Source organism: Sus scrofa, chromosome 18, assembly GCF_000003025.6.
Source record: "Sus scrofa isolate TJ Tabasco breed Duroc chromosome 18, Sscrofa11.1, whole genome shotgun sequence".
Lineage (NCBI taxonomy): Eukaryota > Metazoa > Chordata > Mammalia > Artiodactyla > Suidae > Sus > Sus scrofa.
The window spans coordinates 7348908-7373927 of NC_010460.4; the positions used below are offsets into that span (position 1 = coordinate 7348908).

Consider the following 25020-nt stretch of genomic DNA (forward strand, 5'->3'; position numbering starts at 1 on the left):
ACTCCAGGCTGAGCTGAGCCACTTCAGTGAAGGTGCAGAGGCCGGACTGGGAGAAGGTGTCCCGGTAGCACTCCAGGCCGATGGCCGAGAGCCAGGCCTGGGGGGAGTCCAGAGACGGAAAGTCCAGGGCCACGGGGTTCAGAAGGGCCTGGGAAGGTCTGAGGGGGAGGGGCAGGCAGGTCAAAGTCCCATCTTCACCCTAGCCGCCCCCACCTCCTGAGTTTGCTTTACCCTGGCCCTTCTCAGGCTTCTTAGTCCCAAGCTCCAGACCTGTCCCCGGGGCTCCCGCCAGCCTGCAGAGTGTCTGGCTTGCGGATCATCTTGTCAAATGCAGCCACCAGCTGGTCAAAGTGAGGTCGCTGGGTACGCTCCTTCTGCCAAGTGTCCAGCATGAGCAGGTGGAGTCCTGGCGGACAGCCTGGAGGCGGGGGCAGCCGGAACTCCTGCTCTATTGCATTTAGTACCTGGGGTTGAGAGGAAGAACGTGGTGCTACTGGAAGGGATTGTATTATAAGGGATCAGGTGGAGCATGAGTGTGGGGTGGGGAAGGAACTTAAAAATATGGAAAACAAGGAGTTCCCGTCGTGGCTCAGCGGTTAACGAATCTGACTAGGAACCATGAGGTTGTGGGTTCGATCCCTGCCCTTGCTCAGTGGGGTTAACGACCCGGCGTTGCCGTGAGCTGTGCTATAGGTCGCAGACAGGGCTCAGATCCCACGTTGCTGTGGCTCTGGCATAGGCTGGAGGATACAGCTCCGATTAGACCCCTAGCCTGGGAACCTCCATATGCCGCAGGAATGACCCTAGAAAAGGCAAAAAGACAAAAAACAAAACAAAACAAAAAAAAACCCAAAAACCAAAAATATGGAAAACAAGACCCACGAGATTTTAGAATGTGAACGCATCACAGAATGGAGGGCTTAGGATGTGCGAGTCTGCAAGGTTGGTGGCAAGAGTTCTCTAGGGAAAGAGCAGTGGGGAATTAGTGTCTGGGTGAAAGCTCACCTCCTGGTCACTCATGTCCCAGTAGGGCCGTTCTCCATAACTCATCACTTCCCACATCACGATCCCAAAGCTCCAAACATCACTGGACGTTGTATATTTCCCGTGTGCAATGACCTCTGGGGCTGCCCAGCGAAGCATACAACTTGGGCCCTGAGGGGTGGGGTTGAGAGTGGCAATAGCAGTCATCAGAGTGGTGGTCAGGTTTACTGAGCAGCTACTACGTGCTCAGATGTATGTCAGGGGTTTCATATCAAGTACCTCGTTTAATCCCAAAATCACTCTGTCCCATAGATGACCTTACCTCCATTTAAGAGATGCAGAGGCCGAAGCACAGAGAATTACAATCTGTGCAACGCTACAGAGTTGGATCCTGTGGCTCTGACACTAGTCAGCATTAGGGAAGGGCAGGAGGTGGTTCTAGATGGTCTCCCACCCTCTCGGCCCCACTGTCCTGGGTCCCTGGAATCCCTCCATCACACAGGTGACCTCTGCCCCTTCAGACACTAAGATACACCACCTGGGGTATCCACCCACCCCAGGTTCCAGCTCAGCCCGAGGGATGTGGGGCCCCAAGGCTGCACTCTCACCTGAGGAGTGTGGCCAAGACGCGCCACTTTGCACACCAGGTGGCTGTTTACCAGCACGCTGTGGGCAGAGAGCGCGCGGTGGACGAAGGCAAAGCTGGACAGGTACTGCATGGCGGCGGCCACTCCACGCTGCATGGCCACCAGTTGCAGGCTGCTGAACTGGCCCTCCCGCTGCTGAGGGACAGGGGACAGAGGTCGGCAAAGGTTGGAGGGCCCCGACACAGCAGAGCGCACACTGGTGCCAGATGGCGGGGTGGAGGTGGGGGTGGGGTGCTTCGAGGATCAGAACAGCCTGGGAATGAAGGATGAAGCCCCCTGGAGGTGGGGCAGGAGGGACCAAAGGCAGACAGCTCTGTCTCTGGGACAGCTGAGAACGGCCCACTTTCCCGGCACAAGCCCCCGGCCCCACGGAGCCGCCAGGCCCGACTGACCCTGAGGAAGCTGTCCAGGGGGCCCAGCTCCATGAGCTCGGTCAGCACCATGAGGGGCCGGCTCTTGGTGACCACGCCCTCCAGCCGCAGAATGTTGGGGTGCTGAAACTGGCCCAGCACCGCAGCCTGGCCTAGAAAGGTCATCTGGAGACTCTCAGCACCTCCGGTCCACAGGGCCTGGATGGCCACAGGCTGCTCCCGCCGGCCCCGGGGCTGCAGGCGGCCCCGGCGCACCTCCCCGAAGGAGCCTGGGAGAGCAGGTGGAGGTTGGGGAGCGTCCAGGAAGGACTCGAGGTGCCCCGCCCTGTTTAGGAGGGACCCTCCCAGGACCCCTCCCCGATTCCTCCCTCAGCTCCCGTGGTACCTGCCCCAATGACCTCCTCTATCTTGACATATGTGGGATCGATCTCCCGGGTGAATTCTCGGAGGGCCTGGCAGGGGTCCTCGTATGTGGAGGGGTCAATGTAGTACTTCACCCCGAGCCCTGCAGGTGCAGGGGGTCCATTATCAGGGGATGGGGCAGGGGCTGCCCACACACCTTGCGCATGCTCTCTCACTTCCGAAGGTGGTGCCCAGGAGCTGCCCTCAGCCCTGGGGGACTCAGCCTTGGTCTGGTGTACTTCTGGCCCCGCCCCCATGCCCAGAGCCCCGCCCCCATGCCCAGAGCCCTGTCCCACCCCCACCTGGGCTGCTGTACTGCTGCAGCTGCTCCATGTAGCCAGTTCCACGCCTCTTCCTGAGGGACAGACCAGAGTCCTGGAATGACCCTCCCGTCTCCTCCCTGGTCTGCTCCCACCATGTCCTGCCAGGGCTCAGTGGTGTGAGGGAGCTGGGCCCAGGGGCTGGGTGGTGGTGCAGGGCGTTCCTGGGGGGCTCTCTGCAGCGGACTCTGGGGCTGCCAAGGACTGAGGATCAGGAGTATGTGGAGTTGAGCCATGGCAAGGGGGGGGCTACCTCTGAAAGACGAGAGCCAGCACGGTGATGGCCGCCAGCAGAAGGAAGGCCAGGGCCCCCAGGATGGACCCGATCACCAAGGAGAGTCTCTCGGGAAGCTGGGTGGCCAGCTCACCTGGAAAACCAGCAGCCCAGAGTCACAGATGGGTTAAGCCCCCATGTGCCAGTGCAGCCATACACCTCCCCCACGCACCTACCCGCCACCCTCCCCACACAGAGCCCAAGGTCAAAGGGCAGCCACTCTGCTGTATGGAGGATCTGGGGGGCAGGTTCAAGGCCTGGATGGTCTCTGGGCCCCTCCCATCCCATCTGGGTCTTCTCTCACCTTGAGGCAGTGTCTGGAAGTAGACCTTACCCCCGAAGGGGCCGTGGCCTGCAGCAGTCCGCGCCCGCACCTGGAAGCCATAGATGTGGCCGGGGCTCAGCTGGGTCACGGTGGCCGTGTTAGTCTCGCTGGTCAAGGTGAAGGAGCGGGATTCATCTTCTGCCTGGGGGTGACAGCCACTCACTCCCTGTCTGCTGCTGGGGCCCCTCTCACCCCAGCTCCCACCCACATTGCTCACAGCCCCCTGCTGCAGGGCTCCTAGGCACCTCTTCTGGCCCCCCACCTCCAGCCCCACCATGGGGGCACTTCTGGCTTCCACCAGCCCTGCCAGGCACCCTCTCTGCTCCTTACCTGGTCATAGTAGCGGAGCTGATAGTCCAGGATGTTCCCGTTGGTCTGGTCAGGCTGCGGCCAGGACACGGTGATGCTGTTGGCAGCCCGGCTCACCTGGTGCACCGCAGGGACTGCCGAGGGAACTGGCGTGGGGGGGGTTAGCATGGGTTTCCAGGTTGGGGGGGGCAGTGGGTTCCGAGTGAGGGAAGCTTAGGGAAGGACAAGGCTCACCTGCATGGCTGGTGCTCACGTTGATGGCTGTGGCCTGTGGAGGGTCTGGGCTGAGCTCCGACACCCCATTGACAGCCTGCACCTCCAAGATGTAGGGCACATGTGCCCGGAGCCCCCCGACTAGCACGCGGCTCTCGGTCAGGCCCCTCTGGCGGGGGTCGAAATGCACCTCATCCCTGCAGCGGCGACAAGGGCCCTTGCCTCCTGCTCCGCACTCCTTGCACACGACATTGAAGAGCAGGTCCCCTCGGCCCCCCAGCTCCTGAGGCAGGCGCCAGTGCAGCATGAGCGCTGAGCCCTGCACCTCGAACCACAGCTCCCGGGGAGCCGACGGAGGACCTGGGAAGTGCCGGCCGGTGGGGGGTGGGGCGAAGATGATCGGGGAAGGAAGGAGGGGCCAGAGGGGAGGAGAGAGGAAGCAGAGGCTCAGGTGGGATGGGAGAGGAAGGAGGTGGGCCAGGTGAGGGTGGGGTTGGAAAAGAGCAGCGGGGGGAAGGGAAAGCAAGGGCACAGGAGAGAGACGTCAGGGCAAAGGCAAACCGGCTGCACCTGTTGCCCTTAGGCTCCTCCCCTGCTCCTGGCCCCACTCCCATCCCATTTCCACCCCTGGGGTGAGTGGGGGACTCACCAGTGCAGGCAGCCTCTGGGGGGTCGGAAGTGGCCCGGTAGAAGCCCTTCAGGCAGGGGCAGACAGGGGCTGCAGGGTCAGGGGCGTGGCTGCGGGCAGGGCATGGTGAGCAGGGGGCATTCGCAGCCAAGGCCTTGTAGGACCCCCCAGGGCAGGCTGAGGGGCAGAGGAGGGTAGAGGCCTCAGGCCCATGCTGCCCACCCCCTCCTGAGCCCCCCACCTTCCCGTCCTCCTTTCCTCCTGAGAGCCATCTTTTCTTCACTGCTCTCCTCCCTTTTTCTCTCCTTCAGGCAGAGATTACTTCTGCTGTTTTGCTGGGGCGGAATTGCATTTCCATTGATGGAAAAAGTGAGGTGTGGTGGAGGCTACAAGCAGGCCTAGCACCAGATGTAGATGCCTGGCTTGATTGCATAACCTCCCTCTGTAGAAGCCTCCAGCAGCCTCCACCCAGCAGCAGCACCATTCTCTTTAGCTGTATGCATCTCTTCCACCTGCCTCCAGGTCACCTGGCCCTGGGATGGTCCAGCCCAGCTAAATGGCAAAAATCAGGCAAAGGACCCCATGCCAAGATAGCCCGGGAGTTTAAATTCCTCATTTCCATTCCTTCTCAGGGTTGCAGCCCTAGGACCCCCTGTGATTGCCATGGAAGTTTCCAGAAGTTTCAGATGAGTGGATGAGAGCAAGTCTGTGTGCTTTAGGACCTAAATCTGGAGAAAAGAGGGGTCCTTTCCTAAAATAGCTTATTCCTGACCTTCTGGGAAAGAAATGACTTGTGGGCACTTCAGGAGAGGAACCTGAAGGTGGGGGCAGCGTCAAGTGCAAGGGAAGTGGGGGGGGGTGTCTCACCTTGGCACGCTTTGTCTCCGCGCACAGGCTGGTACCCTGGCTGGCAGCGGCAGCCCCCCACGGCTACCATCCATTTGCCCTCCCCGTTGCAGTGCAGTCTAGGGGGGCTGCCCCCCGCCTGGCCCCCTCCTCCATCCTCCTCTGGCTCGGCGTGAGCCACACAGGTGCCCATGGCTGCCACGAGGGAGGCGCCCCCGGCCCCACTGGCCTGTGTCTCCGGAAAGGAGGCAAAGGCGCGGAGCACTGAGGGGCAGGCGTAGGAGAAGAGCTTGACCGCCACGAGGGCCAGGCAGGCCCCCGTGTCCTGGAAGGCCACGTAGAAGCCGCGCTGGGTCAAGGGCCCGAAGCTCCGCTCTTTGACATTCAGCTGGAGCCCTGCCCGCGGTCCGGCCCCTCGGGGGCCCACCGCCCACGCCGAGGAGGTGGGGAAGCTCTCATCTGCCGCGATGGTGTCCACCTTGGTCCAGCGCTTGAGATGCCAGGCAGAGATGCTGTCCGGGCCATCGGGCTCCTCGGCCTGGCGGTAGTAAAGCGTGAAGGTCTCCCGGCAGGTGCCGCCAGCCACGCCCAGGCTGGAGCATGCCCGCACGGAGAAGTGCAGCCGGATGTGTGCCCTTTGGGCTCCTCTCCTTTCCACGAAGTGTGTCTGCAGCCAGTTGTCCTGCCCGGAGCCTGGAGGGGCGCCGGCCACGTGACATGCCTCGAAGGTCCGAGTCAGGCGGCGCTGATCATCCAGAACACTCACTTCATCCCACTGCAGGGAAGAGCACAGAAGGCATTGCGGGCTCTGGGCTGGGAGGCAGGGGCATGTCTCTTCCAGAGAAAGTTAGAATTGACACGCAAAACAGCTGAGAACATGCTGGAGGGCAGACCTCTCAGCCCACCCATCTTGGGGTTTCTTTCCCCAACTCATGGCTCTAGGGAGCAGGGGAGGGGACAGGCCTTGGGCTCAGAATGAAAGAGGGACACTCACCCCCCCTGGTGGGTAGGTGAGCCAGCCAATCTCCGAAGTCTCTCCTGTGGTGTCCAGCAATACCTCTGCCCAGAGATAAGAAAGGGCATCCAGTGGCCAGGCCTTCTACCGGCACAGAGAACCCCACCCCATTTCCATTAGAGAAAAAAGAATTGCCCTCCCAGGGTCATTTAATTGACCAGCAGGAGCACAGTTGTCTGTCCAGAGCCTTTCTCTGAAACCTGCCCCCTTCCTTCCCACCTTTTGATGTCTCCACTCCTTCCTGCCTTTTCCTCTTTCCCACTTCCCACGTTGGCTGAGTCTCTGCCAGCAGGTGAGGGTTCTCTGGTCTCCTCACCCTCTTACCTTCTAGAGCCAGGACTGAGGACACCAGCACCAGGACCCACAGGCTGCACACCATGCCCGCCACTCCGCTCCCTGATGGGGCAGGCCCCTCAGCAGCCATGAGGTATCTTCAGGGCTTCCACCATTGCCCTGGCCACCACCCTGCTCCCAGGCGGGGCTGCTGCTTTGCAAGACTGAGGTTGGCAGCCACGCTTGCTTCCTAGGGAGACACGCAGGACCAGAAGAAACAAGTAGGAGGTGACTGTATTGCTTCAAAACCTGGCCCTGTATCTCCCCTTAGAGCTTTCAAACTGCCCCAGCACCAACCACGGGCGGGGCCAGGAGGAAGCAGACTCTTGCCTGACCTATGCCAAGTCAGCCATCGTGGAGGGCCATGCGCCGGGTCGCTCCCCCTGCTATATCCTGCAGGCGACCCATCTGAGCATCTGTTTTTCATGCCCTCCCTCTTAGAGCACAGGGCCAATTTTCCCCTTTCTTCCAGAAGGCACTATTCAAGTTCTTTCTCCATTTACTCTCCTCCCTTCCTCCTACAGCCACCCTGTATTGAAAGTCAGAAGATTCTTCTCGTTAAAAGCAGGCGAGTTAGAAGCAACTTCTTCCCTGGGGACACACGGTCCCCCCCTCCCCAATACCTCCCAACCCCCATCAGACTGGGACACTCTAGACATTTCAGAGAGCCAGTGAAGCGAGAGGGACTGCAGAAGGAGAGCTGTGGGCATGACGGGAGGGAGGGTGCCAGTGGAGATGCAAAGAACACAGGCGGAAAGATTCTGCTGGATAAAGGAGCCAGGACAGAGGGGGAAGAGCACCGCTGCAGAGGTCCCGCATTCCTACATTTCCCCAGCAAAGGTCCTCTCTCCACAAGGGGCACTTTTTCTTCTCTGGCTTTCAGAAAAATAAGTGTCTGCGGTATATACATGAAAAGATGCTCCCTAGTTTGCTCACAGCGAAAGGAAGGCATGTGCAAACAACAGTGCATGCCTTTTTCTCCTAGGAGGTTAATAATGCACTGGCTAGGAGAAAGTGTGAGAAATAGGCTCCCCGATATTCACTGTGCTTATGGGTTCAAGTTGGCGTATCCTCTTAAAAGGACAGTTGGCAATATCTACCTGGGAGCTTTGCTTCTAAGAATGCGTCATTTAGGGGACCCTAGGCTTGGGTCCCTTTGCACAGATGTCTGAACAAGAATATTCATTGCTGCATTGTTTATAAAGGAAAAGACTCTAAAGTCACTGTTCATCAAAAGGATGGTGGTTAAAAATTCATGGCGCAACCTGAAAAAGGAATAAGGGTGAAGCAAATGAACTTATTTACAAAACAGAAACAGACTCACAGGCTTCAACAACAAAATTAGGGTTACCAAAGGGGAAAGGTGGGGAGGGGGCACTAAATGAGGAGTCTGGGACTAAGATATAGACGCTACTATATGTAAAACAGATAATCAACCAGGACCTGCTGTATAGCACAGGGAACTCTACTCAATATTCTGTAATAACCTATATGGGAAAAGAATCTGAAAAAGAATGGATATATATGTATGCAGAGCTGAATCACTCTGTTGCACTCCTGAAACTCACATTGTAAATCAACTATACTCCCATATAAAATCAAAATTAAATCAAAAAAGGAATAAGGGCTAGTGTTTAGTTACTGACATGAAAATAATTCCTGGTGTTCCAGCTGTGGCACAACAGGTGTCTCTGCAGTGCCAGGACTCAGGTTCCATCCCCGGCCTGGCACAGTGGGCCCAGGAACTTCATATGCCAAAGGGTGGCAAAAAAGAGAAAAAAAGAAAGAAAAAGAACTTAAGACAAAAATAATTAAAAAAAAAAAAGAAAAGAATTCCCAAGTGAAATTACAATTGTCCACTGCAGAGCTGTATACAATATTCTCCTGACTGGTAACTTAAGAAGGATGTGCGTGTACGTAATACATATGGAAGGATCTTTACGAAAGGTAGACAAGACCTGGGGGAAAAGGTAGAGGGGGGAGGGCATGGGGCTAGTGCATTTACTCTCACTCTGTTCCCTTTAGTTTTTTTTTTTAGGTCCGAACCTGCAGCATATGGAGGTTCCCAGGCTAGGGGTTGCATCAGAGCTGCAGCTGCTGGCCACAGCCACAGCCACGCCAGATCTGAGCCACATCTGCGACCTAATCCATGGCTTATGGCAACACCAGATCCTTAACCCCCTGAGCGAGGCCAGGGATCGAACCTGTGTCCGCATGGAGGCTGGTCAGATTCATTTCTCCTGAGCCATGATGGGAACTCCCCCTTTAGTTTTTATATTTAAAAATCTTGAATATGTATTATTTTTCAATGAAATCATTAATATCTCATTTAAATCTGTAAATAATAGCTGTTTAGTAAAATGAATCAAAATAGTGTCATGTCCTCAAAATGATCTATCGGGACTGTATGATAAGCTACCCCTTTATATAAAACACTTCTGCGCCTTTAGAAGCACAGCACTGCAGCTCACGTGACCAGGAGCCATGGCTGCCTCCAGGGGGTCACGGTGAAGACAAAGGGGCTCAGACCTTGTTTGTTGGTCTAAGATTAGTGATGAGCTATCTCTGTCCTCGTGACCGAGTCTCAAAAGTCCCCAAGTTGCAATGGACAAGAGCAGTCGATGCCATTTATTTCTGCTGGGAAGAAAACAAAAGGCACATCACTCAAAAGACAAGAGATTGAAAGTTTTTTTAAAAGCCAGTTGGAAGTTAGAAGCTAAAAATTATACATTTCACAATGAAGCTGAAACCAAACTATTAAACTATATTTCACTTTGAATATCATGATTCGATTCCTACTAATCTATTTTTCTTCCTGACAATGCTGGCTGTGCTGCAAGATAAAGCCTTCAGTGTTATCTCCACGTGGTTCTCATGAAAAGACACCATTTCTACATCCGCATGGGCTGGCATGCATCGGATATCTGCCAACTAGCCACTGAAATCTACCTTTCATGCTTCTAGAACCCTATTTACGAGAGTTCAACAGAGAGCAGACAAGGAAGCAGCTTTGCCAAATCTTCACATTGTACCCCCTTAAACTTACACAATATCATGTCAATTGTGTCTCAATAAAGCTGGAGCTGGGGGGGAGAAGCATTTTCATATGGCGGATTATCCCTAAGAAACAGAGTTCTTTGCAAATTCTGTCCCCAGTGCTACCAGACTCATTCCCAGATCAAATCTATGTTTCAAAGAACAGGGAGATGGTGAAATAAAAACCATGGCCCCGTTAACAGTGGCTGCTTAAGAAACATGCTAAGGTAATTCACCTTGTAGGTACACCCCTCAAACTCTCAATGGCTCAACATGCTTGACACACTAGTGCAGAACAGATTCTGTCCAGAGTCACAGAGCCTTTTGGAATGCTATTATCCAGAACTGAAGATGCCAGCAAAACTCTTAAAACAATGAAGGCTGGTATACCATTTGCCCAGCAGATATTCTTTAGAACAGCCTCTTTCAGGCAGGACATGGATGAATTCTGGAATCTGTACAAAGAAGAAACTCTAAGAACTGTTATCTTCCCAAACGTCTAACTAGACAAATAACCATAGGGAAGGAATAATGAACATTTTTGGTATATCCCAGCGAATTTTTTTTCGAGAGACAGAGAAAGGTAAGAGGAAAAGATGCACTGCAGATCATATCAGCTGTGTAATATGGAACATTCCGGAAAATGAATGGCAAAGCATTTGCTCTGATGACCCACAATACAAGTGACACAGTGGCTTGTGGCTACAACAGGGTGCGCGTGCATCGCCTGAGTATTGCCCCTTGATGACGACATGAAGCTGGCCTGTCTCCAGAAGGTCCAGAAAAGAGCAAAAGCAATTAAAAACATGTTAAAGTCATCCCGCTTCTGTCAACAAGAGAAATCAGGAAACTAAGAACGCAATGGAGACCACAGGTAATTTTTTGAAATTGTCTTAAGAACAAAAAGATATTCACTGAAAAGAAATGGATGAGGATCTTCAAGGGCCCAGAAAGGTACTTTTGCTGTTTGTTGAGAACCTCTTTTAGATTTGGCTCCAGAAGACAAAGGTGATAAACAGGTTTCTTTAGAAAAAAAAAAAATTATTGCTGAATGAGACCAGGAAGCGAGGTCAGTTCTTGCATATCAAACAAACCAGATAAATCCAAGTCTTTTATTCTTTAATATATAAAAAGAAACTGAGTGTACCTCTGGGACAAGGATAAAAATAAGGATAGAGGGAACTTTATTAAGATAGGGAAGAAATTGCTGTCAACTAATTCCTACCACTGCAGATTCTTTTGAAATAAGATCCAAAGGCAAAAATATAAGGGACAAGAACATGCAGCTCCATCACATGCCTGGAATACAAAACAAGCAGGAACTCAGAACCTGATTTTCAAAGGTGCCTTCAATGGCTGAAGCCTAGGACGTCTTTCCACATTTGGTCCAGGAGTGCGCCCTGGGAACAGCCAATCACATCTCTGCTGCCACACAGAGGGAGACAGGCCAGGCCTTTTACCCTCCTCCCTGTGGCCGGCTTGAGATGCCTTGTCTTCTCCAGCTCATAAAAGGAATCAGTCAGAGTTTAGAATCCTCTGACCCCTGAAAAAGCAGAAAACTTACCTCAATCAGGAAAATAGTCACATTTCGGATGTGTGCATGGTTTTAAAAATATAAAGCAACAGAAGCAGCAGAGATGTGAATGTTCAATGATAGCTCAGAAAATGACACTGATGAGGCGAAGTTTCACATGATAAAAACTGCAGGCTATGGCCAGATTTTTTTTTTTTTCCTCAACTCCTTTTTCTGGTTATATCATTGTATGTCTTTTTGATACAGCAGTGACATTACATCCACAAGCTTGCTACATTTCTGTAATTTACAAAAGCATGACAGTTTCATAGGCATTGGGACTGTATTTTGCTTTCACAAACTGGCAAAGATTAAAGATGTGTAGACTCTTCGCGTATAAATCATAGCTTCTGAGTTCTGTTTTCTATAAAAATGAGAGGTTTAAAAATAAATGAGTAAATCTGTAAGAACTGAAAAAGTTAACTGTGCTCAAATTAAAATGCTTAACATGATAATTTATGAACAAGCCAAGCTGCCTTACATATAATTTATGCACCTCGAGTCACAAAGCGGATTTTTAAAAATTAAATAACAAAAGCCAAATAAACCTAGAGGAAGGACTGGCAAAAGATATAATGGCCCATTAAGACTGGTTACTGTAGGAGGCAGAAATGGAGGATGGGGGGGAAGTTATTAACTTTGTCTCATACATACTTAAATTGTTTCTCTTGTTGCAATGAGCATATCTTATTTGTATAATTAAAACAAAATCTCATAATTAAAATCTAAATGGAAAATATTCATAAAACCTAGGCAGCATGGTTACATTGTATCCTCTGCCCTGCCTTTCCCCATCCCCATCTTTCCCTCTGGGTTTCAAAATATCTAGAAATTTTCATCTACAAGAAGAAAGCAGAGTGGAGAGGCAGGAGGACCTGGGAATAAACGAGTGAAATCATGTCAACAATAAAAGCAGAATAACTTTTATTCCTAGATAGTCTTTAAGCTTCTCTCTCGAGAAGTTCAAAGTGTCCCACTGATAACACCATGCTTCTCTTATGTGATGTCAAGCAAAGGCCTGCAACTTCAAAGACGGGGAGCAGAGAGAGTTACACACTTAGAACCTGCACGGGGCTTCACTGCAAACTGAGCCCAGACAGGGAGGCAGAGCAGCCTGCGGGGGCCTGGCAAAGGGGTCGGTGGTTTTAAGTGTCGGGTGTGTCTGGTGTGGTTGCTGAGCTGGTGATCACACCTGTTAGCCACAAGGTCAGCGTGGGAGGGGTCAGCATCACAGGCCCTGTGTCCTCTGTCCTGTTCTGCAGCTGCTAAAGGCCCAGGAAATTCCATTATAATCCTTGCTTAGCTTAATGCCGCAGGCTCTGCCCTCTAAACCCCACCCTGGACACAGTCTCGGTAGCTCTCTCTTCAAGCGCTGGCCACCTGCCTTGAAAAGGATGCCCATGGCCTTTAAGGAGGCATCCAGAGCAGACAGTGAGGAGGTGGCTTTCCTCCAGTGCTTCTGCCTTGGCTGGAGAAGCCAATTTGTGGATTACCTAACAGAGGACAGTCCTGAGTCCCTGGAGGCCTCCAGCCCCTGAGAATGTCCCCCAGAGCACGCAGAGGCACACAAATGTGCCTCCCACTCCCCGGCTGACTGGGGAGCTGGGAGAGGCTTTTAAGATGCAGGCAGTGTCTGGATCTAGCCAGACAGCCACTTAGAATGAGCCACTCTGGCTGTGCACTAGCAGAGGACAGGCCTGGCTCTGGAAAAGGGCATAAGGAAGGGTGCTGGGGTAGTGGGTGCATGTGCAGGAAAGACGAGAAAGTGGAGGATTGTGGAAGAAAGCCCACGAGTGCCAGGACCAGTGCCTGTGAGAGCAAGTGTGTAAGGGAGGGTGCATGAGGTGAGACAGGTGTGGAGCAAGAGAGTGCGTGCTGGGGTGCATGTGACAGCAGGCGCATCCATGCAGGTCCCTAGTGGTCCTCATGCTGGTGGCAGATGCCCACGCGTCCTCCTCCCTCACCCTGGGTCTGTCCCTACTCCACCCCTAGTCAGGCTGGGAACCACGCTCCGCCCTGGGAGGTCCTTCTGCAGAAACACCTGGGCTGGGAGAGGGGGAAACCTCAGGCTCAAAGCCCCATAACACCAGCCTCCCCCTTCCACCTAGTGAGGAGTGTGGTGGGGACACAGGGCCAAGCTCAGGAGACGGAGATGAGCTGGGAGAGCAGCCGGCCCTTCCACACTCAGCCCATCACTGCCTGTTGCTCCCCAGTATTCTAACGACAGAGCGGCCATGGCCAGCCATCTTCTTGCACCCAGAACGAACCAACAGACTCCACAGGCGTCCTCTTTCCCAGACCTGAGTACACAGGAGCCATCGCCCTAGTCTTCCTGCAACAAAAAAGGTCCAGTGGCCTCCAAGAGCCGAGAGGCCCCTCTGAAGAGTACCTGGCAACTCTCAACACCCCGGCGTCCAGGATCTGGGCAGTTTCCCTGGCTGCCTAAATCCCACAGCTTTTTTTCCCACTGAACCAGCATCTCTTCTTCTAGAGCCTGAGTCAAGTTCCCTGGCAGGAGAGGGCCTGGGGTGAACTGATTGGGAACAGGCCCAGCCGCTTCTCTCCATGGGCACTGCCAGGGACATTACAACATCGGCTATGCTGGGCTGGTGCCAGCTCCCCTAGGGATGGGAGGAGAGAGGGTGCCAGACAGCCAAGAATGGTGGGTGGGGGTGTCGGGCAGGCAGGGCCAAGCACCCAGATGTAAAGACAGGGGGTGGAGTTGGGGCAGCAACCAGCAGCAGACTTTTGGCTTCAAGTTGGGGCTCAGGGCTGGGGAGCAGGAACTGGGAGCATCCCCTGATGGAGGTGGGGGAGCTGGGGGCAGGTGTGCACCCACCTCCTGGCTCCTCCCAGCTCCACCGGGATTGGAGAGATGCCACTGGAGTCAGAGGGGTGGGCAATCCTCTTGGGAAGGCTGGGAGCCCAGCCTCCGCGAGGACCCTAGTTCAGGACCCCCTATATCAGCGCCAACGGAGTGTCTCTGGAAACACAGTGGGGGGTGGGAGCGCAGGGTAATGGGGGTGTCACTGACGGCTGGTCACAGGCATGAATGCGGTGGGAGCCAGGTTGGCCAGTTCCGTCCGCACCCCTCACAGACCTCGATCTCGCGTTGGGTTGGGGGATATGAAACACTCCCCAACAAGGACCCCCAGATCTGCAAAGGCCCTGTCTGGAGGGCCGCTCTACTTCTGCAAAGCTTAATCCCTCTGTCCCCAGGCACGCCGACCCCCGGCCCTCCACGCCGCCTGCGACCCCAGGGCTCACCTTCGCGCCGACCTCAGGCTCCGCAGGTCTGCGCCCCCCGAGGCCCCGCGCCGGAGCGGCGGCTCCCGGTGGTCGCCGGGCGCTACCCGCGTCTTCGCTCGGGTGCCGGGATCTCGCACCCCGCAGCCGGGGTCCTCGCGGTCTGGGCGGCAGGCGGCAGAGACTGCTCCGGAGGCGGGGCGCGCGGGGGTTCGTGCGGGGCCCGCGTCGCGCCCGCCGTCGCCGCGCCGGGTCGCGGGTCCTGCCGCCCGCTCCTCGGCTCCCGTGCGGCGGCTGGAGCGAGCGCAGCCCGGCCCGCCCCCTCCGCGTCCCTCCCCGCCCGGCCCGCCCCTCTCCGGCCCCTTCGGCCGCCCTCCCTTTCCCCTCTTCCGGGGAGCCGAGCCCGCCCTCCCGGCCTCGGCGGCGAGTGCGCGGCCCCCGCTCCGCGGGCCCGGCGCGCCAGGGAGAGCGGGGTGGCGGCGCGGGGCTCGCCTGGGGCCCGCCCGTGCGCCGGGCAGGGGACGTGGGCGCGGAGGACGGCGCGCGTGCGGGGCCTGGGGGAGCCGTGTCGAAAGCCCCCCGGGCGGGCGCGGGCCCCGGCACCGGGAGAGCGGCGCAGCTCTTTCTGGCCAGCGGCTGGTGCCCAGGACCAAGCAGGGACACCCGGGCGCCCTCGCCTCTCCTGTTTTTCTGCTTCAACTCTAGGAACTAAACCCACCGTTTTAGTTCCTACTCAGATTTGAACTAAGGTGGGCGTGAGCTGAGAAAAAGAGAAAAGAGAAAAGATAAGGGGGTGGAGGGAAAGACAAACTGAGAAATCTGGAGGGTGCGGGGGTGGGATGGGGGTGGATAGGCACCCGAGGCAGGAAAGTGGCTCTGATGGAGGCTTAAACTCTTCGCAGCGCTTGTGACCCCGGATCTTGCCCACTGTTGGGACTGACCACCCTCCCTCCCTCCATCCCCCCCAAGGACAGGAAGCCTAGGTCTGAAACGGCAAGTCCTGAGGTCGGTGCCAGGCGCTTACACTGCTCCGGCAAGTCGCTGAACCCCTGGGTGCCTCCTCCCTGCCCGCTCCCCAGAGGGAGCCAACCCACACGGGTGGGAGGCGGTGGGAGGAACTCGCAGCGGGTGCCTGGAAGTGTTAAGGAACGGAGGGGACACCGCGAGGGGGAAAAATATATATATTTCCGCCCACCTCCTCTCAAAGCCGGGACAGGATTGGGGGGTCTATTGTTCCTGTCCTACCAGTGCTGAGCTGAGGCTTTCCCGCGAAGTATTGCTACCACCTGCTGGCTCTTTCCAGGATCACAGGCAAGGGGGTGGGTGGGAGGGAAGAATCTGGCCTCCCTCACCTCCAACTCCCCTGTCCCACCTCATTCCTGGCCTTCTTCCTTTCTTCGAGACGTCTGTATTAAACCACTAGCTGCAAGTGGGCTGGTCAAACACAGCACTTAAGGAGCATCAGAAACTAGGTAACATTATGAACGAGGTCCATGAGAAGCAAAGCACAAGAAGCCAAACAAGGCAACTCATTGCAAGCACCTGGGAGAAACAGGCTCTAATGAATTGGCCGAATGAGCCATGTGGAGAACCGACAAGGCAACTCAACGAGCCCCCACTGGGCAAAGGGGTTGTTAACTCTCAGGTCAATTAATAAGCCTAATGATGCTGAGGAATTCTGCATTTGGACATGGAGATAATAAGTCCACTTACATGGATGATTTGTTTCTTCCTTTTGCTCTGAAACTCAGTGGTAGAGAATTGCCTTCCTTTCCAAATCAGTTCTCTCCAAGGCCTTGAAAAGCTTTTCCAAGAAACCTGACTTTATAATGTATGCAGTATTATGTAACTCATGATACAGTAACAATTTGACTGATTGTCAAAAAGTGATGGGTATATTGGAAACTTTTTTAAAGAGCATATAATTATATTACGTTAAAAATAAAGACATATATCAAACAAAAACATAGAAGTGACTTTATAAAATGTGGAAATTCCAGTAGTAACCCGCAATCCCTTAGGTATTGATGTTATAGGAAAAATATCTCTATTACTTTTTACTGTCTGTCATCTCCCTCTCTCTCTCTCTGCCATGCCCATGGGAAGTTCCCAGGCCGGGGATCAAATCCACACCACAGCAGTGACAACACCAGATCTTACCACTACGCCACCAGGGAACGCTGTATCTCATTGTTTATATTGCCCAATAGGTGCCTATAATATGAAATTAAGTTTTTTCTTTTCTCAATAAAATTTGAGGCATCCAGTCGTCAAGGGAAGCTCCATTGTACTCCATTGCACATTTAAAGAGGTTTGAATGTGTGATGACAATTGACCTGGATCATAATTTTTGTGTTATCCAACAATTTTAAAAGCAGGTGATAGCACAGAATTCACGGTTAACTTATGCTGCCATCTGCAGCTATTAAAAAGCAAAGTAATAAATTCCTTCTTAAAGCTGGACATAAATCTTTTCTACAATGTGTTCAGTGCCTGGCACACATTAGGCACTTAGAAGTGTTTTAGAATAAGTGGATAAAAATAATATTTAAATTTGCTCTGTGCTGAAGGGCAGGACCTAAGAAAGCCTGAGTCTCACAGAATTCATTATCTTGGGACACAGCTATCTACAGTGTAAACTTGGAGCCAAAGGAAGGTCCTAAGTGGAAAACTCCAGTTGGTTTAGGATGGCTTTTTGATTGGTTCTGTCTGTTTTGCTGTTGTTTTTTTCCCCCGTTTTTGCCTCCTTCTTGGGCTTTTCTCTCTTCAACATCTAACACTCCCCAAGGATGTGCAGTTTTCTTCTTTCTTATTTCCCTTTAGGACGGCTCATGCAAGCTGGTGTTATTATAAACAAAGAGCTTTATAAGTAATTTCAGTGATAAGAATTCTGGGAAAAAGCAATAAAGGAACTGGCTGAGCTGCCCAGATCTCTTATTCCAAGACATGAGTTATAGCCCCAGGTGCACAATTTCACAGGGTCCCAGGCATTTCCCTGAACCATCTCCAGACCCTATGGCCCCCTAAGTGCAATCTTCCCCAAAGCTGGAGCCTGGTCTCCAAACATTTTGCCCAGGAGATGTGTCAAAAGCCCAATTTCTACAACTATTTTTTTTTTCCCTATTTAGAAACTTCTAGAGTAAACCCATAGTACTGGTTTATTTGAAAGACAAACCTAGTTTGCAGGTGATCTGTCTACCAGTGGTGATTGATAAACCTGAATAGTCCTTGGATATGAGTGATCTACAAAATTTACCCACCAGAGTCTTACACTTGGGCATTGCTTTAACCAGGTAATAGTAAAAAGATATTTGAAGGCATCAGCGCATAGAGGGAAAAAGAAAAGCTCTTCTCTCCTAACAGGATGCTCAATCAGTTAGAGACTGACATTAGCTACACGTAAGAGGAAAGTTCTAAACCAGCAGTTTAGACAAATCAAGGAATCCAGAAATGTGTGGACATCCCAGGTCAAAGACTTAGGTTTCTGCCCCTCCATCTTTGGGGTGAGGCCTTGTTCTCAGATCTCAGCACATCAGCCAGCAACCCAGTAAGAATGCTCCACTCACTGACTTTTTCTTATATATTATTGGCCAGGAGCGTGTCACCTGAGACACTCTACGTGCCAGGGACAGGGGAGTGCATGTGCCCCAAATAAAATTAAAGTCCTGGGAGTTCCCTGGTGGCCTCGCCAGTTAAGGACCTGGCTTTGTCACTACTGTAGTGTGGGTTCCATCCCTAGCCTGGGACCTTCTGAATGCCATGGGCACATCCAAAAAAAGAAAAAAAAATTCTGTTATTGGTAGAGGAGGAGATAAAGAATATTAAAGAATATTAGGCAACCAACAGTCTCTATCAGAAATGAGGGAAAATTATCCCACTGAGCTACTTTTCCTTTCAGTCTATGAAGATGGAGGCTTTTCATAGGATAACAGTGCAGCCCCACTCCCCTCCCCCAGGTCATCCCCTTTAAAACATAATTTTAATGTTCAAAGATGATTTCTAAGAAGTTAGTGGAGTGACTTGAAATACTAGAAGCCTCCTCTCACTAGAGTAACTATGACACCATCTCAAAAGAAAAATCACTCCTCTGCTGTCACTCATATAAACAATGAATTGAAAACATCCTAGATATCAATAAGAGGGGTCAGTGCCCCTGGGCAAGACAGGGTTGATAAGGGTGCCACCCCACTGTCCCTTCCCTGGTCTATGCTCTGTCTTCTCCCTTGGGATCCAGACAGGATGGGACGACCTACAAAGATGGAGCAGAGGGTCCAAGGTCCACTCTCCCAGTCAAATGCAGTCTTGTCCCCTAACTCTGGTCCCAGATCATGTTCTCTGAAAACATCCACATCCCCACCTCCCTAAAAGGAAGGCAGAAAGACTTGCCTCTAGCTCTAGAGGTGGCTGGAGCATTTCCTGGTCCTCCTGCTCCTGGATGTGCCCTTGTCTTAGATGATAGCTAGCGCGCTGCTCTCTCTCTCTCACAGCATTCATAAGGAAACTCGCCCATCAGACCAATAACAAAGAGAGCAAGTCAACATTAAGAATAAACAACAGGAGTTCCCATCATGGCTCAGTGGCTAATGAATCTGACTAGGAACCATGAGGTTGCAGGTTCAATCCCTGGCCTCGCTCAGTGGGTTAAGGATCCGGCATTGCCCTGAGCTGTGGTGTAGGTCGCAGACATGGCTCGGATCCCACGTTGCTGTGGCTGTGGCATAGGCTGGTGGCTACAGCTCTGATTTGACCCCTAGCCTGGGAACCTCCATATGCCACAGGAGTGACCCTAGAAAAGGCAAAAAGACCAAAAAAAAAAAAAAAAAAAAAAAAAAAGAATAAACCACAACAAAACTTGAGATCTTTTAAACATCTGAGGCAAAGTGAAAAAGGTGTAACAATGTAAAAGTTTGAAGAAAAAACTTTCACTTTATATTCTTAGTGAGTTAAAAGCAGATACAGAAACTATTTTAAAAGGCTGGGATGAAAAGAGAGTGGGGAAAAAAAGAAAGGCACAAAAGCCAAAATAAAATCTCAGTCATGCAGAAAGAAAGAAATGACTTAAAACTCCAGGAAAAACAAACCAATGAAATATAACATGAACCTGGATGGACATTCAATGTGAGACATAAATAGACTTTTTTTTTTTTCAGTAACAGAAGGAAAGACATCTGGAAAATAAAAAGGGGATTCTAACCTTAAAATGACAATAATACCAGAATAAGAAGATAGATCAAGAATACAAGAGGAAAAAAAAAGGGCAAAATTAATGATGTTGATTTTAGTATCGGGCACATATTAAGTACTTAAATATTTATTACATAGTTGAATTAACTTTTTAAAAAGTCAGACACTGAACATTTAGAGATTTTATCATCTTCTAAGCAAAAATGATAAGCAGAAATCAATGCCAAGATATATTCTGGTAAAATTTTTCTAGTCAGTACCTTATACATTTACTCTCTCCCCCCCCGCCCACAGTTTACTTTTAGCAAGAGTCAGATTCGAATATGTTCATATTTCTTCCTTAGGGCATTGATTAATGAGAAGTTAGTAGACTAATACCTTCAGAGTGTTCTGAAGAAAAGGCTAAAACACTATTGATCACCTTTTAAAAAGCCATTCCCAACTCTCCTCCTTAGCTACCTGACATGGTGAGTGAGGCTGCACACTTAAATAATCGGCTTCCCAGTCTTTCTTACAGTTAGGAGATGACACTAGACCTAATTCTGGTTCATGAGAAGAAAAGAGGTTTTTGCTGGAGGCAGTTCTGAGAAAACTTTTAGATTTTTGATAAAAAGACACAGATTTGGCTGATGTAGCCCTTTCTCCTCTGCTTTGAAACCTTCCCTTGGACATTGTACTGGTTTTCTATCAAATGCCACAGAAAACCTTAGTGGCTGAAAACAACACAAAGGTATTATTTTACAGTTCTGGGGGTCAGAAGCCTGAAATAGGTTTAACTGGGCTAAAAAGAAAAATCAAGGTGTAGAAAGAGCCAAATTCTTTCTGGAAGTGCTGGGGATAATCTCTTTCCTTAACTTTTCTAGCGCAAGGTCTGGAGGCCACTACATTCCTTAACTTATGACCTTTTGTGTCTTTAAAGCCAGCAATTCTGAGTTGAGTCCTTCTCATTGATTCTCTTTGGTCTTGCTCTTCTACTTTATAGATTGTGTGATTAGACTGGATACACCCAGATAATCCAGGATAATTCTCTCCATCTCCAGGTCAGATTAGCAAACTTAATTCTATCCACAATCTTAATCCCCCCTTGCCATATGCATTGGCATAATACATTCCAAGAATTAGAATGGAATATTTTGGGGACCATTATTCTGCCTACCACAGACATGATGGCTGGAACTGCAGTTTCCCTATTGGCAGATGAGCCAAAGCCAGCAACTACATACGTGTCTTGTTACATGAGAAAAATAAACACCTGTAATCATGATTTTTCTTACATGCAGCTTCATGCTTCTCTCTTGAATACAGACTCAAATATTATGCGTCCCCAGCCGAGGGCTTATTCTTTTCAAAAGGCAAGATATGTTCATTCTCAGATCTGTAATGTTCTTAGAACATTTACCACTCAAGTCTGTTTTCCAGTGAGGCACACTAGAAATGTACTCAGAACAATTAAGAGATGAGTAAGCAATTGCATTCTCCATTAGAGAAGTTGTGATTGAGAAAAAGTGGTTATAATCACTGAAGCCATCCAAAATTGAAGGACAAATAAAATACAAAACGAAATACCAACCTGCAAATTGCTAAGCAATAAAAAAGGAAAATTAAGTAATTCAGAGTAATTATGGGGACAAAGTATTCAATGTAAATATAAAAAGTATTTTTTTGAAAGGAGATTTTAAACTCCAGATTCATATAATCCAAAGTACAAGAGGGAAATAGCAAAGATGGGAGTGTCTTCAGTGTGAACTCCCTTGGCGCCACCAAAGGAGATCAGTGGTTATTGTTGACATAATTAGGTAAAAAGAATTTTAATGTTTTAAGGTGTGAGATTCACTGTAAAATTGGGTGTTAACCTTACAATCAAAGGTAAAAGTAAATGGATATAGTTCATTCAGGTAGAGATGACATATATAAAAGATAACAAGGAAACATTAAAATATAGAAAATACAATTAAAGTGACAGATGTCGAACCAAGTACAATGTCCTAATAAGCATAATATTCTAGAACAATTTCTAGGGTAAGTCAGTGGGATAAGCACATTGTGAAATCTCTTCACGTAGCGAGTAACAAAAAGTCTCCTTCACATTTAGTCATATACTTAAAGGAACTGTTGTTTGCATTTCTAGAAACATCATATAAACTGGGTCACTTTGCTATACAGTAGAAATGGACAGAACACTGCAAACCAACTATAATGGAAAAAATAAAATAAAAAAATAAATGAGATGGTATTTGGGGGGCACTTGACTCTAATTTCTCAAATAAAAATGGAACCATCAGTAACAGTACAAAATAATACTTCACATATAGTTTTGAAATACATAAACCATGGAGTTTAAAGAACACTGGTACCCTTCCCATTTCCCACCTTTCTTCTTCTTCTACCCCTCTCTTTCCCTGCACTTCACAACCCAAGTAGAGATCCCAAATGATGTTGGCTTGTCTGCAAAACTGACCAGGCTCTTAGAAACAATAATTTCAAAGCTTAATCTGAGTCTTTGCGTAGCTAAAGCCTCAATTATGAAAAAGGATAAAACTTAGAAACGAACTTTTTATTTATTATAAACCCAACAGGATGCTGTGTGAAAAGAGGAGATGATTTTTTTAAAAATCGTGGGATTGTCACTTTCAAATTCAACAAAAATATAGGCTTAAAGACTTTCCTCACTTTAAGTGAAAACACGAAAATGTTATTTTCCATATTGGAAAACAGAGTACATTTCTTAACTGGATCATATTCATTCTTTGCATTCAAAATAGATTAATGAAGAGGAGACATTTGATAGACAATGTAAAGTGTTCAACAGAACTAGGGTAAATTAGGGAACTTTTCTGGGTTAACTCTTATTAAATCCCCACCAACAAGACACCGCAAACCTCTTTACCTTTCTTCCCTGCCACAATTTTTTTAATTGCCTAGAAGGAACTTTCCTTCCTTCCCTCCATCCTTTCTTCCTTTTTTTCTCCTTCTCTTTATCCTTCTTCTTCTTCTCCTTCCTTCCTTCTTACCGCTGCACCCACAGCATATGGAAGTTCCTGGGCCAGGGATAGAATCTGAGCTGCAACTGAAACCTATACCACAACTATGGCAACAGCAATGCTGGATCCTTAACCCATTGCACCACAGCATAAACACCCTAGAAGGAGCTTTTCTAACACTGCATTTCATAATAGTGTAATTACTAATTTTATTATGGGCAAGGTGGGCTTTACTGTTAGATAATTAGGTTCTTCCTCCTTATGATTTTGTTTTGCACTTTTTATAAGAATTAATGTCTAGTCTTGTGAGTTGTGCTTTTCTGAATCACTACTACCCGCTGGGTACTAGAAAGAAAAAAAAGTGGCATGTTTATGACTCACACTGGTTGCAAGACAAGAGAGAGAAGATTTAGTGCTACCTTGTATTGTTCTGCTGGGGAGTCCAGAGTAAAGTAAAGAACTCAGAATATCCCCCCAAAGAGATTTTTAGATACCAAATCAATTTAGTGTAGTACACATAAGAGGAGTAGAAAAATAAGGTATCAGTGCCACATTCCTTGAAATGAAAGGCAATGTTTACTGTTGCTCAAAGTAATCTTTCTATTAAGAGGGCTTTTTCTCTCTTTTGTCCTCTAGGTAACTTCTATTTACTCTTAAAACCTCAGGTCACAGCACAGAAATCAACCCTTACCTGTACAGTCAATGATTTTTGAGACATGTGCCAAGACCACCAAACAAGGCAAGAACAGTCTTTGCAACAAATGGTACTGGGCAAGCTGATTAGCTACATGTCAAGGACTGAAGTTGGACCCTTACTTTACACTATATGCAAAACAATAACTTAAAATAGATCAAAGAGCTAAAACTGTCAAACTCTTAGAAGAAAACATTGAGGAAAAATGTTAATGACATAGGATTTGGCAATGATTTCAAGAACATGACGGCAAAAGCATAGGTAAACATACACGCCCACAAATAGGACTTTTATCAAAATTAGGAACTTTTGTACATTGAGGAGTAATAGTAAGATACCAAGATGACAATGCAAAGAATGGAAGAAAATATTTGCCAATTATATATCTGGTAAGTTTTTCACATCTAGAATATATAAAGGACTCCTAAAACTCAACCACAACAACCAACACCCCCATTCAAAAATGGGCAAAGGACATAAATGAACATCTACCCAAAGATGATATTCAAATGTCCAAGAAGTGCATGAAAAGAAACTCAACATCATTTGTTATTAGGGACATGCAAGTCAAAACCACAATGAGAGACTACTTTGCACTTCCTAAGATGTCTATAATTTAAAACATGGAAAATAACAAGCATTGGTGAGGATGTGGAGAAACTGGACTTCTTGTGTACTGCTGGTGGGAATGGAAAAGGGTGTGGCCACTGTGGAAAAGAGTTGGACAGTTTTCTAACAAGTTACACACAGAACTGCCACACGATCCAGCAATTTCGCCATTGAGTAGATACCCAGAAGGACGGAAAGCAAGGACTAGAACAGATATTCCTACATCCATTTTCATAGCAGCATTACTTACAATAACCAAAACATGGGAACCATCCAAGTGTCATCTACAAACAGATTAACAAAAGGTGGTATATACATATAATGAAATATTATTCAACCCGAAAAAGGAATGACATTTTGATGTGTGCTCCATGGATGGACCTTGAAGATATTATGTTTAGTGAAATAAGGTATAGATGGACAGATATTGTATGTTTCTCATTTAATAAGGTATCTAGAAGAGGCAAATTCATACATAAAATTGAACAGAGGCTGCCAGGGAAGGAGCTTAATTACAGCAAACACTCTGTACATGTGTATTACTTAGGTGAAAAATTTGGGGGCATCAATAGTGGGTGATGGTTACACAGCATTGTGAATATATTCAATGTTAGTGAGTTGTGGTTAAAATGACAAATGTGGAGTTATGTATATTTTATAACAATTAAAAAACCTCACTTCTGATGGAACATGATGGAGAAAAAGAATGTGTGTGTATATATATATATATATATATATATATATATATATATACACGCATACACACACACATATGTATGCACATATGTATATATGTACCATTGGGTCACTTTGCTGTACAGCAGAAAATGACAGAACATGGCAAACCAGGTATGATAGAAAAAATAAAAATCTTTAAAAAATTTTAAAAAACCTTTCAGCTCACAGATCACTGTTTCAGGGGAAATTTCTGAAATCCTATTATCCTCACTCTCAGAAGCCTATGAATTTTCTTTCATCATATTTATCCTCGTTTGTAAATATATATTGATTTGTGTGGTTTTCGAGGAAC

The 25020-nt window shown here is 49.0% G+C and overlaps 1 protein-coding gene across 30 annotated transcripts in view; it reads right to left on the reverse strand.

Moving 5' to 3' along the window:
• The window catches only part of EPHB6 (EPH receptor B6), a 73067-nt gene that overhangs the window by 2115 nt on the left and 45932 nt on the right, over positions 1-25020 (reverse strand). For 15 of the 30 annotated variants that reach the window (XR_002340344.1, XR_002340345.1, XR_002340343.1 and 12 more), the window contains 15 exons: positions 6659-6857; positions 6314-6378; positions 5341-6094; positions 4495-4650; positions 3867-4205; positions 3654-3778; positions 3303-3465; positions 2978-3092; positions 2707-2759; positions 2388-2507; positions 2024-2271; positions 1593-1766; positions 1006-1155; positions 271-464; positions 3-158 (listed from right to left, as the gene is read on the reverse strand). Coding sequence is in view for 24 of the 30 variants with exons in the window: in XM_021078880.1 (XP_020934539.1) it covers positions 3-158; positions 271-464; positions 1006-1155; positions 1593-1766; positions 2024-2271; positions 2388-2507; positions 2707-2759; positions 2978-3092; positions 3303-3465; positions 3654-3778; positions 3867-4205; positions 4495-4650; positions 5341-6094; positions 6314-6378; positions 6659-6758 (2912 nt within the window). In the remaining 6 variants the exon portion in view is untranslated. Of the gene's footprint in view, positions 1-2; positions 159-270; positions 465-1005; positions 1156-1592; positions 2272-2387; positions 2508-2706; positions 2760-2977; positions 3093-3302; positions 3466-3653; positions 3779-3866; positions 4206-4494; positions 4651-5340; positions 6095-6313; positions 6379-6658; positions 13527-14543; positions 14816-25020 lie in introns of those variants that run through there. The other 15 variants (XR_002340348.1, XM_021078891.1, XM_021078894.1 and 12 more) reach the window with 10 other exon arrangements.